This window comes from Danio rerio, chromosome 8 (genome assembly GCF_052040795.2).
Source record: "Danio rerio strain M-AB ecotype USA chromosome 8, GRCz13ab, whole genome shotgun sequence".
Lineage (NCBI taxonomy): Eukaryota > Metazoa > Chordata > Actinopteri > Cypriniformes > Danionidae > Danio > Danio rerio.
In genome coordinates, this window is record NC_141028.1 from 9,074,133 (window position 1) to 9,093,957 (window position 19,825).

Consider the following 19,825-nt stretch of genomic DNA (forward strand, 5'->3'; position numbering starts at 1 on the left):
GATTTGTCCTAAGGATATTATTACTGGTTGCAAAACCAATGATAACAGTACATACGCTTATTTCATGCGGCCGCCATTTTAAAGAACTAAAGCGAGGCTGCGGTGGGAAGAAACCCGGAAGTATAGGACCAGCACAGTAAACATTGCAGTAACATGCTGTGTACTACAAACCTCCAGCTGTTGCAGAGATTTCACAATGCAGAAATGGTATAAACATCACTTTAATATCATTCAGTTAGTTTAGTTTAAACCATTAAAAGCAATTTAGCATCAAACAACATCACAATCTCAGTGATACGCTTAAGTGTCCTCCTAGGCTTCAGTTCATGGCACCAGTTAAACACCGTTGGGACGCTTTCCTGCTTCAGCCTATGTAACCCGGTGAGCGATAAAACACTGCAGTCCTCTGTAGCACACCATCGTGTTGTCTGTAATAGTGTTGTCCCGGTACTGAAGTTTTAAAACCATCTATTTCCCGCTAATATGGATGCGCTGCTGAGCGCGGATGACTCGACTGATCTTCACGGCTGCTCCACGCTCCAGTCTCCCTGTATCTGTGATTGGTTTGCACGCAGTTTACACGGAGACTGGAGCGCGAAGCAGCCCTGAAGATCAGTCGAATCATTAAGCGGATCGCTCGTCTGTCTGTGTTTGTGCTCGGTAAACAGCGGAGGGTGAACGGATGACCTTCTCGGCCAATCACAAGCATTTCTGTCGAGCACGTGAATACAATGGCACATCAGCGCTGTTTTAAGAAAGCCATCAACAGTGCTTAAATGTTAGCAGGAAATTGATGTTTTTTCTTTTAATTCAGTATCGTGACGGGTCTAATATAGTGAAAGAGTCAGTTTATTAACCCGAGTTTGATAAATAGCATCTAAGACCTGCGTTTAGGAAAGAAAACTTTAGCTAACTAGTGCCATTTCCCTTAACTTAGCTGAAAATGAGCTCTGATATCCCTTTTTATTTTCACCATTCATTCAGAACGGACCTTCGGGTCACCCGGAAGGCAGTGAAATGATAAATTTATGTCACTTTCTCTTCGCTGATAAGATATACAGCCAGGTACACAACATTCCTATGTAACTTCCGGATACTTCCGAGTTTCTTCCCATCGCAGCCTCGATTTCACTTTTAAAAATGACGGCTGCGTGAAATCAGTCTATTGGATTGAAGAAAGTTCTCCAAAGGTGGCTCAGTGGATTCAAAGACTTAAACAGGTCTATGTAATAGAAAGAAATTACTGCATGTCTACAAATCAAGACTGATATTTTTCTGAAGAGGTGGAAAAGTATTACAACATTCAGATATGTATATTTAGGGGTTACTTAACCTATCACCACTAAAATTTGAGGTAACTACAATGTAACACAATGTAACTTGATGTACAAATGCATCCCCTGATAAGTATTTTTTTTGTTCAGATCTTTTTATTAACATTTTGGTCAATAAAACATCAATTTCAAATGTATTTGAAAAACAGACACAAATTATATTTGCTCCAACAGAGCCCCCCGCCCCACTGCACTTTTTTCTATACAATATTTTATGCCTATTTTTAATCAGTTTTACATCATGTCATGATATACACACATACAATACAAGTAGATAAAAGTTCCATTATATGTTCACTCAGCTATTGTACATATATACGCACACGAGTCACAATAGACTTAGCAAGTGTAAAATAAAGAACTAAAATAATTTAGATAGAAATTAAAATTAAATAAAATAAAATGGAGGGAAGGAAAAAAAAGTGAGACACAAATTAACAACGGTCAAACTGAAAATATTAAGTTTGGATCCATTTGTTTTATATATGTCAGCACTGCCTCTCTAACAAGATACATTTTTTACTGCAAACCTTTGGTGGAGTACTGAATCTTCTCCATTGTAAGATGGTACATAAGGTCTCTAATCCAATGATTAAAAGTTGGAGAATATTTGTCCTTCCATTTGAGCAGTATAAGACGTCTAGCAATTAATGTTGAAACAGAAATCATGCAGAAATCTCCTACCACTGCTATGCTGATGATACCCAGCTATACCTCTCTTTTCATCCTGATGATCCCTCGGTTCCAGCTCGTATCTCAGCCTGCCTGTTGGATATTTCACACTGGATGAAAGATCATCATCTTCAGCTGAACCTCGCAAAAACGGAAATGCTTGTAGTTTCTGCCAACCCGACTCTACACCATAACTTTTCAATCCAGATGGATGGGGCAACCATTACTGCATCCAAAATGGTGAAAAGCCTTGGAGTAACGATTGATGACCAACTAAACTTCTCTGACCACATTTCTAGAACTGCTCGATCGTGCAGATTTGCACTCTATAACATCAGAAAGATCCGACCCTTCTTATCTGAACATGCAGCTCAACTCCTTGTTCAAGCTCTTGTTCTCTCCAAACTGGATTACTGCAACTCTCTACTAGCTGGGCTTCCAGCTAGCTCTATCAAGCCTCTTCAACTGCTCCAGAATGCAGCAGCACGAGTTGTCTTCAATGAACCTAAACGAGCACATGTCACTCCGCTGCTAGTCCATTTGCACTGGCTGCCAGTTGCTGCTCGCATCAAATTCAAAACTCTGATGTTTGCCTACAAAGTGACTTCTGGCCTTGCTCCTTCTTATCTGCTCTCACTTCTGCAGATCTATGTGCCCTCCAGAAACTTGCGTTCTGTGAATGAACGTCGCCTCGTGGTTCCATCCCAAAGAGGGAAAAAATCACTTTCGCGAACGCTCACGCTCAATTTGCCCAGTTGGTGGAATGAACTCCCTAACTGCATCAAAACAGCAGAGTCACTCGCTATTTTCAAGAAACGACTAAAAACTCAACTATTTAGTCTCCACTTCACTTCCTAATCTGCAATTGCCTCTTTGAATATCACACTAACTGTACAAAAAAAAAAAAAAAAAAAAAAAAAACTACTAACACTTCCCTTCTTAGACTTTACAGACCTGAAACTTGCCTTTAGTACTTATTCATTGTTGCTCTTAGTTGTGTAAATTGCTTCCTTGTCCTCATTTGTAAGTCGCTTTGGATAAAAGCGTCTGCTAAATGACTAAATGTAAATGTAAAATGTAAATGCTTTTAGTATTATTGTCTAAACTAGGAATGGGATCTGTGATTAAACCAAATATTCCTATAATAGGGCAAGGGTCAATTGATAAATGTAAAACATTTATTCGAAAATAATAATAATAATAATTGCCCTGAAAAGTTATTATGATGGAAATACCTTTTGTTCATTTATTTATTTATTTTTATTATTTGCTTTTAATTGATTTTTTTAAATAATTTGATTATAATTTCATCTGTAAGGGGTTAAATTGTTAGGGAAAAGGTTGTTCAATAAAAATATTTTGACAAATCTTACATAAAAAGTAAAAAAAAAAGAGTTATATATTTTTTTAATATATATATTTTATTTATATATATATATATATATATATATATATATATATATATATATATATATATATATATATATATATATATATATATATTTGTTTATTTTATTTATATTTTATTTTATTATTTACTTTTCATTTATCTTTTAAAAATCATTTAATTTTAATTTCATCTGTAAGGGGTTAAATTGTTGGGAAAGGGGTTGCTCTGTAAAAAATATTTAACAAATCTTAAATAAAAAGTAAAAAAAAAACAGAAAGAAATGAGTTATTATAGCTATTATGTTTAGAAGTGTATTGTTAAAATCTTATATCAATTAAACAGAAATTGGGGAATTGAGCTAATAATTGTGACTTCACTTGCTTTTTTTAATAAGAAAGATATACGAGTGTTTAAAACAATTATTAATAGTTTTTTTAACTTTCAGTTTTCATTTTTTATTAGATATGTTTTCATTCATTTTTTGTTTTGTTTATTTTATTTATGCTATGTATTACATTTTCATACAATGAATCATTTGTCGTGTGTGTTGTGTTTGATATTTTGGATTAAGTTCTGGTGAAGTCCAGCAGAGGGCTCTAGCGGTTTGGTGTTTTCTGATTGTGTGTTTTGTCTGTTGTCTTTCAGCTGTTCTTCATGTAGTGGCAACGGCACTTCCCAGTGTGACACCTGCCATGGAAAGAGACAGCTGATCGTTTTCATCAACCTCAATGTGAAATGGTATGATCTACAGGGTTTATTGTTACTGTTTGCTAAAGCGGGGGTGGTTATCATTACACAATGTGCTGAAAATGAGAATAACTTGTTCTTCAGTAACAGATTATGCTACATTCATGAGTCACGCAATGCACTGTCCCTTTTCTAAATAATAATGCTTTGTTTTTTTCAAGAAAGCATCATTTATATCCAGTGCATAGCATAAATGAGTACTGATCTTTTGAAAATTGTAATCTAAAATTTAAACAATACATTTTGGTGTGGGGAGCATGGTGGCTATGTGGTTAGCACTGGCGACCCCTGGTAAATAAGCGCCTAAGCCAAAGGAAATGAATGAATGAATAAATATTTTGGTGCATTTAAACAAAACAGTTCTATTAAACAGCTATATTCATTAAAGTAAGAGTGTGCTCACCTAAAAGTTTTAGGAATAGAAAGATAGTACATTTAAATTCATATTGCTCTCACTTCTGCAGATCTATGTGCCCTCCAGAAACTTGCGTTCTGTGAATGAACGTCGCCTCATGGTTCACTCCCTAAGAGGAAAGAAATCACTTTTCCGAACTCTCGCATTCAATCTGCCCAGTTGGTGGAATGAACTCCCTAACTGCATCAGAACAGCAGAGTCACTCGCTACTTTCAAGAAACGACTAAAAACTCAACTATTTAGTCTCCACTTTACTTCCTAATCTGCAATTGTCTCTCTGGCTCCACCGCTAACTGTACTCAAAAAAAAAAAAATTCTTACATTACTAATGTTTTGCTTCTTAGACTTTACACACCTGAAACTTGCCTACAGCACTTATTCATTGTTGCTTTTTTAGTTGTGTAAATTGCTTCCTTGTCCTCATTTGGAAGTCGCTTTGAATAAAAGCGTCTGCTAAATGACTAAATGTAATTTTATAATGACATAATCGTGAGAAAACCGTGATCTTTATTTTAGGCAAAAAAATAAAAAAATCACGATTCTCATTTTAGCCAGAATCGTGCAGCTCTAGTGTGCTGCTTAAGTCGTGTGTGTAATCAGTCCTTGACAATCCTCCGGTGGTGTCTGTGCAATCAGTCAGGATGAGGAACATGTGTGTCTGAGCGGAGTGCATGTATGGAGATGTAGTCCATAAAATGTATTGTATTTCGAGCGATCGGAGGAGTTAAGATTGCTGGTGATTGTGACAATAGGAAGTATTTATTTAAAAGAGTGATCTGTAAGGGGTGTACTCATTTATTTATTCTCATTTATTTATTTATTATATATTTATCATGAAATTCAGAAGAGTTCCAAACGAAACGTTCCTGCTCTGAAAGCTATTTTTTACTATTTCAGGAGCACCGAGAAGGAAGACTTCGTAGCGCAGGATTTAAGTGGGCTGAAAGTGGAGAAACTGGAGAAGGTTTCAGGGAAGGAGCTTTTCAAAGACTCCCAGTTTATGGTAAGAGCAGACAGTACATGCATTATTACAGTGGCAGGTGTAATCTTATCTGATGTATGTTGACTGTGGGCGTGTGTTTACTGCAGGTCTATCCAGTGATGGGCTTTCCAGATGCTTCCGTTGCACAAGCGTCTCAGCGTATAGTGAGAGACCATCAGACGAAATTCGCCCAAACCTCCCGTATATTACAGCAGGTACAACTGTCTTTGTTTGCTTCCAGACTGCTTTTCATTCTGTAATTGTACATGCTTTATTGCATGCTTTCCGGCAGCTAGCTCTCTGCAACTCTCACATGGTCGCCCACTGAAGCTAAGCAGGGCTGCGCCCGGTCAGTACCTGGATGGGAGACCACATGGGAAAGCTAGGTTGCTGCCGGAAGTGGTGTTAGTGAGGCCAGCAGGGGGTGCCCAACCTGCGGTCTGTGTGGGTCCTAATGCCCCAGTATAGTGACGGGGACGCTATACTGCTCAGTGAGCGCCATCTTTCGGATGAGACGTTAAACCGAGGTCCCGACTCTCTGTGGTCGTTAAAAATCCCAGGATGTCCTTCGAAAAGAGTAGAGGTTTAACCCCGGCATCCTGGCCAAATCTGCCCACTGGCCTTTGTCCATCATGGCCTCCTAACCATCCCCATATTCAATTGGCTTCATCACTGTCTCCTCTCCACCAATCAGCTGGTGTGTGGTGTGCGGTCTGGCGCAAAATGGCTGCCGTCGCGTCATCCAGGTGGATGCTGCACACTGGTGGTAGATGAGGTGATTCCCCCCACTGTGTAAAGCGCTTTGAGTGCCCAGAAAAGCGCTATATAAATGTAAGGAATTATTATTATTATTATTATTTATTATTCAGTATATCAGATTAGACAGTTTAAAGGGTACCTATTATGCCCCCTTTTTAAAAGATGTGAAATAAGTCTCTGATGTCCCTAGAGCAGGGGTTCTCAAACTCGGTGTCCTGCAGATTTTAGCTCCAACTTGCCTCAACACACCTGCTAGGATGTTTCTAAAAAGCATATAAGAGCTAGATTTGCTAGCCCATGTGTGTCTGATTAGGGTTGGAGCAAAAATCTGCAGGATATCGGACCTCCAGGACTTAGGCCCTGTTTACACTAGTGCGTTTTAGTTTGAAAAAAGTTTTGCTACGGTTACGCCATCCGTCCACACTACGCCGGAGTTCTCGAGCGCCGAAAACGGAGCTTTTTGAAAACGCTGGAGAGGCCGTTTTCATTCTAAAACGCTGCTGCTCCATCTCAGTGTGGATGGGGAAAGACGGAGACATCTGAAAACGGAGGCGGGGCTGCAAACGTTCGCCTATCTGATTGGGGCTTTTCCTCAATATTAAGTAGCCCACACACAGTTCAGTCTCGCATCCTCTTCTTGTAAGTTAAGACTTCGCAAGTTTGATCAAGGCTGCAGTCTCCCCCTTCTCAGTTTGATATGGAAAACATACCGAGGACACGGGTAAATCTTCAAAGCGAACAGTGTACTTTATAACTTCATTCACATCACCTTGGCTACGTTGTTTCACTTTCTCAACAATAAAATGTAAACATGATTTAAGGAACTGCCTTTTTTCTTTTTAATATTAGCAACTTAACAGACAGCAGAAATGTTGAGGCACCTTGCTGCATATATGAGCGTCATCTTCACTGTGTGGATATTTATAACAAAACGGAGCCTATAACAACTGCCTCCTTTCAATTTCAGTGAAAATACGAAACACACCCTCTCTTTTGCTGAATATCAGTTTTAATAATCGATAATTATAAAAGTATAACATACAATAAGTTTATACATTGTAGGAAATAAAGGCAAGCAATCAGTCAATGTACCTGGATTAATCATTAACTTATCTTTGCGCTTAACCAAAACATGTTACCCGTGAACAAGTAACTTAATAGATTCCAATGACCAAAGTCAGGGAATTGGCCTATGTCGTCAGATAAAGACAACAACATGAATGAAATATCACGTTTAGCAAATATAGGGAGATTAGATCCAGCGGGAGATGCTTGATGAGCAGTCCGACAAGCAGAGCTCTCATCTGGGTAGAAATGCTGGATCGCTTGCCCGAGAGTGTGTGTGTGGTCACGTGATGTGCGTTTTCAGCGTTTTGGTGTGGACGGAGAGCTGTTCAGAAACGCTGGGTAAAACGTGAGTGTGGACGCGGATCGTTTTCATTCTACAACGCCGTTTTAAAACTAAAACGCACTAGTGTAAACGGGGCCTTAGATTGAACACCCCTGCCCTAGAGTGTGTATGTGAAGTTTCTGCGCAAAATACCACACTCTTTGAAACTGCTTCTTTTGGGCTTTGATGTAGAGGTCTGTGCAAGACTCATTTTTTAGTCCTGCTCCCCCAAGGTTTTATTCCGCTCCTGACCGCTCACACCGCATATTCAGCCCTTGTTTACCCGCTGCCCAACCCACCCCATTTTTTACCCGACCCGACCATTCCCACTAAATTTAGATCTGGTCTCCAAAATCTCACGTTTAAATTGGATACTACCGAAAGAGAGAGAACAGATAAAACTGTAGGTTGTGCAAGGATTGTAAGCTAAATGTTTTTTTTGCTCCTTTGTGATGTAACGGTGTCACGAAATTCATGCTCAATTTCGATTATCGAATCAAAAAATGGAATCGTCGATGCTGCCACGCCCCCATGTCACATCAGCTTGGCTTGCCAAGCGAAAAACAACAACATTAACATTATAGCAGACACTGTAAAATGCCAATTGCCAGCCACTAGACATTACTGACAGGGTATTCGAGTGTCAGAATGCTGTGGGACTGCTGTACAGGAGTTATTAATAGGGATTATAGATCATGAAATTTAGCTTTTTTTAGCTTTTTTTTTTTTTTAAAGCAAACGGTAAACACGAACGTAGTTCTGAATAAATTTAAACGTGTTTGTTTGTTGCAAAAATTCATAATAATGACAAAAAAAACTCATTTGTGGATTGCCTTACTTCCGGGTTCAGCAATACTGCCATTGTGGCTGGTGTATTCTCTGAAATTTTCTTACCCCTTGGTTTCAAGTGTGGTTCTGAAAAATCTTCGTTCGAAGGGCTATTCACCCCTTCCCCTTAGCCCTACGCCTTCAAGCTAAAGAGAACTGGGACACCCCTACCCCTTGGCATGCACGCGCAAAACGTGGGGTAGGGGTCAGGGGAAGGGCTAAGGGGTAAAATTGAGATTGGGCCTATATTTCCATTTTGTCAATTTTTTTCAAGCCTCATGTGGACAGGTGTTGAGAATTAGCAAGTTTGCTAAAACACTTAAATTAATTGGGTTGTCCAGTGTAATTGTGATGTCCTACAAATAAGTGTAGTTTATTTCCTATATAATTAAGTGATCTTAATTATCTGAACTACCTGAAATCTAGTCTTACTTTCTGCACAAACCAAACAAAATTCTAACTAATTTGCAAAATGTCTATGGTCTTTAATGTTCACTAGTTGAGTGTGAGGTTTGGAAGAGATTGGTTTGTTCATTCTCAGATAAGGTAATGGATGTTTGGATATAACCGATCACAGCAGGCTTTCCAAACCTCAGACAAATCAGAGCAGAGAAAAGCAGAGAGAGACCTGATACATTTCAGATACTACAGAAAAATGTATATTATTAAAAGAGAATTAAAGTGCTGAATGGATCTAAACCTACAAATCTGGAAAATTATTGGCTTGAGACTTCCAGATTCATCCAGTTTCATCCATAAAAATAGCTCTTTATGCAGCTTAATGTTGCTAACTGGTAATTAGTAATTATATATATTGTTATGTATAGTCATAAACACACTTGTTTGACTGATTTCTGTCAGTATTTCAAGTCATTTCTCAGAAACCACAGAAAAGCACTTACTTTCGCATTGCAAAACAATAGTGAAAGACCCTCAAAATAATGAAGACCCATTGAAATACATAATGGGGCACTTGCTTGAATTTAACTCTGCCAGTAACTACCATACCTGTCAACCCTACCGTTTTTCTCGGGATTCTCCCGTATTTTACTGTTCTATCCAGCTATCATCCCCTGAAGGTTTTTTCCCGTATTTCTCCTGTCTTTTCAGTCTATCTCTGAACAGCCGATCTTCCCTATACGCAACACATACCGCCAAACCATCAGGGGTCGCCCCTTGCTCTAAAACGTGAGCCTTCTGTGCTTTCGCTAACTTTAGGAATGAAAACTCTTATAAATAAATATTAAAAACCGCGCGATTCCATTTTCTTTTGATTACATGTGCCGTCGCCCATCCTATACAATCCTCAAAACAGTCATATAATAGTGCATGACTGTCAGCTGACGTGCTCCCTAGTGATAAATAGACGCTGTTTGCCAAACGCATTCTATACTCACGGTTTGAAGCGGAGAGAAAGTCTGGCTTTTGGGTGCGTGTTTAAACACACATACACAAATAATTAATAATAAAAACAAATAAACATGTCGATCGTGGTGGGTTTTTTTCCCAAACACAACTAATTTCGTCTTAAATGAGCATGAAAAGTTAAAAAAAAGCAGTCGAATGCTTTCATTATAACGTTAGATGTGTGCATTTTTGTGTGCATTTTTTGTGCATAAGTGACACCTCTTATTTAATGTAATTAAAAAAATTGTGATAAATATAATAATATTAATATTAATATAATAATAATAAATGAGAGATTCATTGGTTGCTCTTTAATCAGAATGTGTAAGTTATACAGTGGAGAAACGGATAATGAGATTGATAGCTTGATTCTATTTTATTATAATAGCTATTCATTTTAATAAGCTGAACTGTTTGCTAATGTATTTGCTGTTAATGTAAATATTTATTTTTCTTTTGTTAATATTAATTTTAAAACACATTACTGACCATTTAACTGTTTATTTACAATGAAACAGCTCCAAATGAACATATTTAGTAATTTGGGGGTTTTATTAAAGGAGGGGGGTGGGGGTGTTGGGGGAATCCCTTATTATGGTGCGCATATCCAGCCTGATCTCACGAGAAAACGTAAGTATTTTACGTTTTGCCAGTTTAGTGGCTAATTCGTACGAGTTCAGTCGTACGAAATGGTACGATTTTAAAAAGGAGGCGTGGCACCTAACCCCAACCGTCATTGGGGGATAAGCAAATCGTACTAAATTGTACGAATTAGATCGTACGAATTCATACGAATTAGCCACTAAATGAAAAAGTTACGAATTGCCGTGAGATTGTGTTGGCATATCCCTTATTTTCACATCCCAGTGTTGGACAGGTATGGTAACTACATCAAATAATTGTATTTATTCTTTGTGTATTTAATCTGTCCTGTTCCAGAGGCAGACAATCGAGCTCATTCCCGTAACTAAAGTCAACTACACGTGGAAAGGAAACCCCTATGTTTATTATGTGTATGGGAATGAGTTCGAAGTGAACGCTGAAGACTATCCTGCCACCTGCTGCTGCTCTGTGATGTAACGGCCTGACCTGACGTACAGCTGAAGTACAGTTCTGGAGAAGAACATGAAACGCATGTGTCTCTTGTTTTCCCAGGATAAACAGGGCATTGCTTTTAACCCTTTGACCGTATATACAGTATGTAACACTTTGTATGACATCTAACTCAGTATGACCAAATGAACAACTAAACCTCATAGATTAACGATAAAGCTCTTATAATACGTGACTGTTATGTATAATCTGCAATATGAATGCATGAATAAAAAGGATATAATGAGATTGAGATCGAGTTTGGGGTGTAGCCACAGTTTTCAAGGACAGTTTTAAAATAAGGCTGTGCAATATTACAGTATTTTTGGTATGGATATAATTAAAAAGTCTGTCATTTCAGACTTGGGTGTCAAAAAACATGGTTTACAGTAACGCTTTTTCAGAGTATCAGGGTTCATACACATTTTTACTATTAAAATGTATTAAAATTATGAGTTTTCCGAGACTTTTAAGTACATTTTCATGACGAAATGTTTCATGTAATGTCTACATATGAATGGTAAATAATAAGAAAAACAATGACGTGCAAGTTTATTGCAGCATATCATAGAACATGCAGCAATCTATATAGTTTAAATTTGTTTTTATATCTATGTAAAATTGGTTTTGATGATGCTTAAACAGCACTAACAATGGAAGAGCAAGTTTTTGGCCGAGGACAGAAGAAAAACTAACCTATATTCAAGTTAGGGCTGCACAATATATCGTTTCAGCATCGCTATCGCAATGTGTGCATCCGCAATAGTCACATTGCTGGATATGCAGTGTCGGGATTATAGATGAATATAGAGTTTAATCATAATAGAGTAAAAGTTTATCATCTGCATGCATTTTTAAAGAGATTACTTAGCATTTTCATTACACCCTTCACTTGTTTCAAACATTTAAAAGTTTTCTTTTTTTTAAATGAACACAAAAATAATATAATTGTATAACTCCTATAGTATAAAACAAGAGATGTATGAGTAAATAGTGAGTAAATTTTAATCTTTGAGTGAACTGTCTCTTTAAGGCCTGTGACTGTGAACATTTCAATATTTCACATTTTAAAACATCATCCAGCCACAAGACATTTATTGTAACTTTAATAAAGAGTATATAATATACAATGAAGACTATGGAGTGTTGATTATGCAATATCTGTACCTGAATAGTGAATATCTGAAAACTATCATTCACTTATCTTTACTATGTTTCACCTGTTACAGCTCATGTAAACACCGTCATCATATTATTGTCTTAATTAGATTAAGGCAAATAATTCGATTACTGATGTCCATGTAAACAGTCACTGATTTGTATCTTTTCTAAAACTACAGTATAGTGTAAAAGCATGTTTATCACTAAAAACAAACTAACACAAACTAACAAAATTACATTTTAATTGAACATATCCCATCACATAAGGCAGGCTACAGTACACATATGGACCACTGAAAGGTAGAGTACGGTACGGGTCGGTATGGGTCACCTTTATCAAGCTTGCATTTCCACTGCCAAAAGGGTACCCTTTTGGTGGGTGTGGTGTACGACAGAAAGTTTCAGTCGATGTCATTCTCGCTCGAAGAAATTCAAAGCTGTACGGGTCGTTCACATATCATATGAGGAGCACTTCTCACAAAAAAGTGCCTTACACACATAAATACTTGTGTATAAATGTTCATTACTAACCTTTCTATCAACATAATTTGATTATAACTGCAGATCAATGCGAAATAGCCTACTGTAACGTCTGCGATTATATAAAATAAATAAATAAATACAACATATATGAACACATACAGTCTCTGATATGTTACTAATTACAAAAAACTACACACAGCATGCATCTAGTCCTTATTTGGGTTCAAAAGCAACACAAAATATAGTCCACAGTCAGAGCAAACCTCTCATCTGTGTCTGTAATCTTCAGCAGCACATGTAGCCTCTTGTTATTTCATTATTCCAAGTTCATAAAAGCCAATAAGGTGATGATAATAGTTAAACATGGCAGTTTGTTGATGTTTTAGGTTGCAGAAGCATCATTTACTGCTGTTTTCTTGGCTTGTCCTTTGTTTTTTTGCGCTTTACTCTGGACAAAGAGTCACTTCTGACAAGATCGGATATCAGAGCGCTTCAATGATCACGCGCACCTTATTAACATGAGCTCAAAAAGTTTATTTTAAATATAGACGTGCGGCGTGAACGTGACACCGCTCACGATTTAGACGGGCTCGTAAAACCACAACAGGACACAGAAGATTATGTTCTTCTTGGGCTTGTGGCTGTACATCAAGACGACGACAAGATTTGTTTGAGCTCAGGTCGATCATAGCTCATTATTATTATATGTGAGCAATTCCATGCAAATGTCAACCTTACCATGAAGAAAATGAAGTTCTCACCAAAATACAGAAACTGTTTCTACATTTTTTATGTAAGCCAGTATTTTACAGTACTTTAAAAATACTCAAAAATGTCTCAAACAATTATCTTTAATTTACCAAAATCACACAAGTGTCAATTTCACAGCTGTCACATCCATAACGCAGAGATGTCACATCCATAATGTTGCTTTTCTCTCATAAATGCAAAAAGTCAAATAAAATAAAATCAACGATTTTTGTTCTATGTTAAGCCGACTCCTATTTTTTGATTAGCATTAGTTCTTTTGGGTTTATGGAGTTCATTTCATAGAATTTCTACAAAGTATGTTGTATACTGGCGAGGCAGTGGCGCAGTAGGTAGTGCTGTCGCCTCACAGCAAGAAGGTCGCTGGTTCGAACCTCGGCTCACTTGGCGTTTCTGTGTGGAGTTTGCATGTTCTCCCTGCCTTTGTGTGGGTTTCCTCCGGGTGCTCTGGTTTCCCCCACAGTCCAAAGACATGCGGTACAGGTGAATTGGGTAGGCTAAATTGTCCGTAGTGTATGAGTGTGTGTGTGAATGTGTGTGTGGATGTTTCCCAGAGATGGGTTGCGGCTGGAAGGGCATCCGCTGCGTAAAAACTTGCTGGATAAGTTGGCGGTTCATTCCGCTGTGGCGACCCCGGATTAATAAAGGGACTAAGCCGGCAAGAAAATGAATGAATGAATGTTGTATACTGTAAATTCGCTAACTTTTTTGTCACATCCATAACTCATGTTTATTTCCCTCATTTAAAATATAAAAATGTTAGCAGATTGATATTTTTCTGATCCTAGAACCCTGTGGTTAGTTGTTTTTGAAAATATAGACAGATTTTTCAATATAATGTTAACATATACTTTCTATGTGTATTTATGTTTTCAGTTTTTACTGCAATTGTCACATTCACAACGCTGGAATTGCTCATGTATATAGTATTACGGTGTATTGTCTCGGCTGTGGTTTTAAAAATGGCACTTCCTTTGTTTTCATTCTCCTGCTTCTGCGTGTGATGTATCTCTGTAAACCATTAGTTTTCAGCTGTGCATCTTGCTCCTCCTTATGGTAACCTTTGGGCCTGTTGGTACCCTTTGCAAAAGGTGACCAAAAAGTGGTATGGTACGGTTTGCTTTTAGGTACCCTTTGACAGTGGAAACGGCCATAAAAGCGTACCGAACCGTACCGTAATGTACCACTCAGAGGAAACAGGCCACTAAAGTACAGTCAAACTGTAAAAAGGCGAAGCTGAAAATCTATGGTTAAAGCTCGACTCAGTGGCCAAAATCTGCTGGCTCACGTAGGTACCTCCGCGGTGGCGTTAAAGGGTCATGACACCCCCCTCTTTCGGTTAAAGTCCACTTTAGAATTTTTTTAAAAGATGCATGATTAATGGGCGTGGAGCTCCGCGAGCTTTGGGCAGGAGTGGGCGTGGCCAGCAGGGGAGAAGGGGAGCGAATAACTGCTGTTGTCAGTTAGCTCACAAAATGAGACACAAAGAGGAGACGCATGAGTTTATAGTTTACAAAGTTAAAATGCAAAGAAATGAACAGTGATTTAATGCCCTGCTACATTTGTTATTTGTAATTTCATATACAGACAACAACAATTTATATCATTATAAAGATAAGTGTGTTCATGTAAACACTATAAATGAGGACTTCTCCCTCAATCCCTGTATCCAGCAGACTCAGTGCAGCAGGTCTCCTGACCTGTCTATTTTAACCATTAGCCCTGCTGGTAATCTGGAGGATTTAGGCAAACACAGCAGCACGGCGATGTGTCTGAATGTGAACGAACTCCTGATGAAAGACAGCGTCCGCCATTCTATAATTCTTGTGCTGCTCTCCTGACAGAAATGCAAGCAGCACACAGCTTTGCTGTATGATCGGCCCTGACAAGATTGCGGGGGAAAACATGCAACAAACCCCGTGGATGATGGAAACAAACGCATATGAGCCTTCATGAACGGCTAAATACTGTGTGCCGTGGTTTCCGTGTCTCTCAGCTCGGGCTTGACTCTGGCAGGTCTGGCAGGTCTCATGAATAATTAAGCAGCCGGCTCTTCTCATAGGATAAGAAAACTCCGCTATGAATAATAATGAGAAACCGACGCGTCATCATTGCACTTGCGGTACTTCGCTCCGTCGCCGATTTTGATCCCGCCCCAAAAATCATTTTAAACCCGGAAGCTGAAATTAGCTGACAAAAGCTCAAAATTATCCAGTTTTCCCCACAATTAAAGCTGACAGGTGCTAACATTGTCTTAACTGATGCTCAACACACACACATCTGTTAATACAAAGTTCTCCGGGGTGTCCTGAACCTTTAAGAAGGGCGGCAGAGGAAACGTTTTGAAGTGGCGACATCTGTAAGTGGGGAAAAAAAACTGCTTTTTAATGGGTTTGATGTGCTTCATCTTGTTTTAAATGAACAGCAGTTTCTCATTTAATTACAAAACCTGGTCTTGAGGTTACAAAGTTGTAACAGTAAATTCCACCCAATTTCTGAACTTATCTAGAATTTTAAAGAAGGTCGTCCTGACTCAAATGATCTCATTAAAGTATGATCTTATAGACAATTTCCAATCTGTTTTCAGGATTAGTCCTTAGACCATCCTACTAAAAGTGTTGATCAAATCATTATTAACAGTTAATTATAGGATGGCTATAGTTCTAATTGTGTTAGTGTGTGTGTGTGTGTGTGTGTGTGTGTGTGTGTGTGTGTGTGTGTGTGTGTGTGTGTGTGTGTGTGTGTGTGTGTGTGTTTGTGCTCTTTAATGGAAGATTCTGTGTTTTAAAAAAAACCTTAGTGGAAAGTTTGTGGTTAGGCTCACAAATACCTGATTGGTGGTCTTCAACAAAACATTTCCATATAAATAACCACAAACGCTAGGTAAAAAAACAGACTAAGAGATACAACCAACTGTTCCACTTGATAAAATTGTATAAAAAAATCATGATATAATACGGAGGGCAATGGAAAATGGAAGACATCGAAGTTCAAAGTGACTGCTGGAATATAAATTAAGCAAAAATCTGACCTAATTATTTGAGCTATTAGTTATTTAGATGTGTGACTGAGACCTGTTTCATGGTCTCTAAAATGCGTCACATGTGTGGTGGTTGTTTTTTTAAGCTGATTTCCTCACAAATATGATCTTCATAATGAAATGAATAATAAAAATAAAAAACAAAGCCAGCAGGCATTTCATTGGTTGTAGAATTCCTGTTAATCATTCACACACTGTTTATTCTCTTGTTTCATTTATGCTTGAATTACCAGTCAAAATTTGGGAACATTTTTTTTTAACTGTTTTTACAAGCCTGTTCTCCTCACCAACAATGCATTTATTTAACCAAAACATATCATTACAATCTACAAAACAATTATTTAAAGAATAAAATTAATTTTAGTTTTAAAAAGTATATATTACTATTATTTAAGCTGAATTTTCATCAGCATTACTCCATTCTTCAGTGTTACATGAACACATTACCTAAATCACTGAAACATATTTTCACACAGACTCTATGAAGAAGAAAAATCATATTAATTTTAAACATATAAATAAACAGATTTGAAGTTTCAACACTACTTTCTCACTTATAACACAAACACAGTTGTATTTCCAGTGGTTTTGCAATTTTGCAACTAAAAACTAATAATCAAAAAATACACTACCGGTCAAAAGTTTGGGGTCAGTTTTTTTATTATTATTAATTTTATTTAATAATTTAAGTAAAATTATTTTGTTCATCAAAGCGACATTTATTAATAAAACGATTTGTTAAATTCTTATTAATTAAATATTTCTTTCTTGTATGTAGTTTCAAATTGAATTATTACTCCAGTCATTATTGCTTTTATTACTATTACCATTAATAAATATAATAATAAAAGTAATAATAACAATAATAATAATAATTAATATAAGAGTTATTTCTGAAGAATCATGTGACTGAAGACTGGAGTAATGAAGCTGAAACATCTTTTTTAAAATCACTGGAATATAGAATTAAATTAAATTATAAATACTTTTGAGCAGTTATTTTATAGTGCAACAACATTTCACTATTTTACAACCTGTACTGTTTTAAGTTAATTAACTGACTGGAGTGTGGCCCCAGGTGTCTTCAATATTCAACCTTTTTACAATATTCAAATTTTCTGAAATACTGAATGTCATTAGATGCCATCAAAATATCATAATTAAAAGAAATAAACACTTATATATCAGTCAGTGTGGAATGAATGCATAATATATTATCCAATTTGTACTTTTAAAATATTAAAAATATGAAAAAAAAAAATATATATATATATATATATATATATATATATATATATATATATATATATATATATTTGCCATTATATTGCAGCCTTTCACCATAATAAGTTCAAATTAAAATTAAAATTTTACATTTTAAGTTATACTTTTTCTCAGTGGCTTTGGTGCATTTCTCACAACACTAGTTGCATTTGCACAGGTAATGCATTTCTCAAAACAATTAGTACAAACTGCAAAACCTAGTTGATAACTGGCAAAAGCGTGTCACTTGCTCAAAATGGAGAGCACATCCTGTTCTACCTCAAAAGCAAGTATTTATGTCAATCAAAGTGTCAGTATCTTCAAGATGAAAATACAGCACTATAAACTGTTTGCACAGCCATTTGAAAAGTACAGTAAAGTAGACATCACTGCATTTAGTGAAGTATCAGAGTACAAGACACTGAATATGTATGTTTCATATTTTTACTGCAGATGCTCTCTGCAATTCGGATTTATTCACAGCATTGTGCAAATGAATAAATACAGCCTTATTTACAACAAACACAAACTCCCTTTGGATAGAGCTGTGCACAACTGTAAACAATATCGCAGTACATATTGGAGCTGAACCTGCAACATACAAAGGTACGAAAATCGTTTATGAAATTGTTCAATGTAGAAGACATTTTCAGGAAAAAAAAAGATTTAAACATTTTTATAAAATTAACTTGACAGATTTTGATAACTAGTTCAGCATTTTTGTATGTAATGACTCAAGTAATAAGATGAGAACTGTTAGTTTTATATGGAATGACTATTCAGCATTCACAAGTTTAGTTACTTTTGACTGACATGACATAAGCAGATAATCATGTTATAAACAGCAAAGAGTTGTATGAAAGCAATTGATGCATGTCCAAAAGCATTTGCAATTTGTTGTAAGGAATGAGAAACTGCTACTATGATGTGCACAAATGACTAAATGTTTTGAGAAATGCATGAACTGTTGTGCAAATGTAAATAGTGTTGTGAGAAACGCACCAAAGCCACTGAGAAAATGTTTAAATAGTTGAAATGTATATAATTTACACACAATAATGCCATTTGTCAAAGTATTTTGACTGATCAGAATAATTGATAAAAATGTAATAATTTTTTAATTAAAAAGAGCAATAATATTTAAGCATTCTGCTAAAGGGTGGTTTTAAAATCCACAAACTTGTGGGTTCTCCACAAAAAACCCATACAAATACACCACTCTGAAATATGTCTCTCCTCCAATCACCCACGCCAGACCACGAGCTTTTTCTTTTTTTTACAGCTATATAAACTTCATCTCACTGATTTCAGCAGCAGCTCTGAGACATCAAAAGGTAAGATGCATCTCTATTATATATACTGCAGATAAATAGATAGATAGATAGATAGATAGATAGATAGATAGATAGATAGATAGATAGATAGATAGATAGATAGATAGATAGATAGATAGATAGATAGATAGATAGATAGATAGATAGATAGATAGATAGATAGATAGATAGATAGATAGATAGATAGATAGATAACATTAACTTTATGAGATCAAATTAATACAGTATATGATGTTAAACAAGTAAATATTTCTTTTAAGCATGTTTGACGGTCTTCCAGGATATGAGGGAATTGCAGCCGGTGGAGGTGGTAAGAAACAGAACAATATTTATGCATTTTATCTTTTGGTATACACGGTATTAATAAATTATGTTATGTACACTGTTCAATGGTTTGCGGTCACTAAGATATCTCTTACCCTCACTATTGCTGCATCTATTTGATCAAACATTGATTGGATTATTACATTACTTTAAAGATTTAATGGTAAAATTTCCACTAAATGACAATTTTGAAACAATATTTCACCCTTATTTTGACATTTAATTATTACATTTTGCATAATATTATTGACCCTTTTTTTAAATAGGCTCCTCACTCTATGTATGCAAAATCACTTCGGTAAATTTAATTAAATAATAACATTTAAAGGGGATCTTTTTCTTTGAGCTATAAACTGTGGTGATCAGAAATAAAGGTGCAAAGTCTGTCTCTTAGGGCAGGGGCACCCAAACTTTTCAGCCCGCTATCGCCAAAATG

The 19,825-nt window shown here is 36.5% G+C and overlaps 1 protein-coding gene across 2 annotated transcripts in view; it reads left to right on the forward strand.

Moving 5' to 3' along the window:
• ssuh2rs1 (ssu-2 homolog, related sequence 1) overlaps positions 1–12,146 on the forward strand; it is a 37,076-nt gene extending 24,930 nt beyond the window's left edge. The window contains exons 10-13 of one of the 2 annotated variants that reach the window (XM_087263895.1): positions 4,042–4,134; positions 5,456–5,561; positions 5,648–5,755; positions 10,864–12,146. In XM_087263895.1, the coding sequence (XP_087120021.1) occupies positions 4,042–4,134; positions 5,456–5,561; positions 5,648–5,755; positions 10,864–11,004 (448 nt within the window). In that variant the 3' untranslated portion in view covers positions 11,005–12,146. 2 annotated transcript variants of the gene reach the window in all.
• The last annotated feature ends 7,679 nt before the right edge of the window (positions 12,147–19,825 follow it).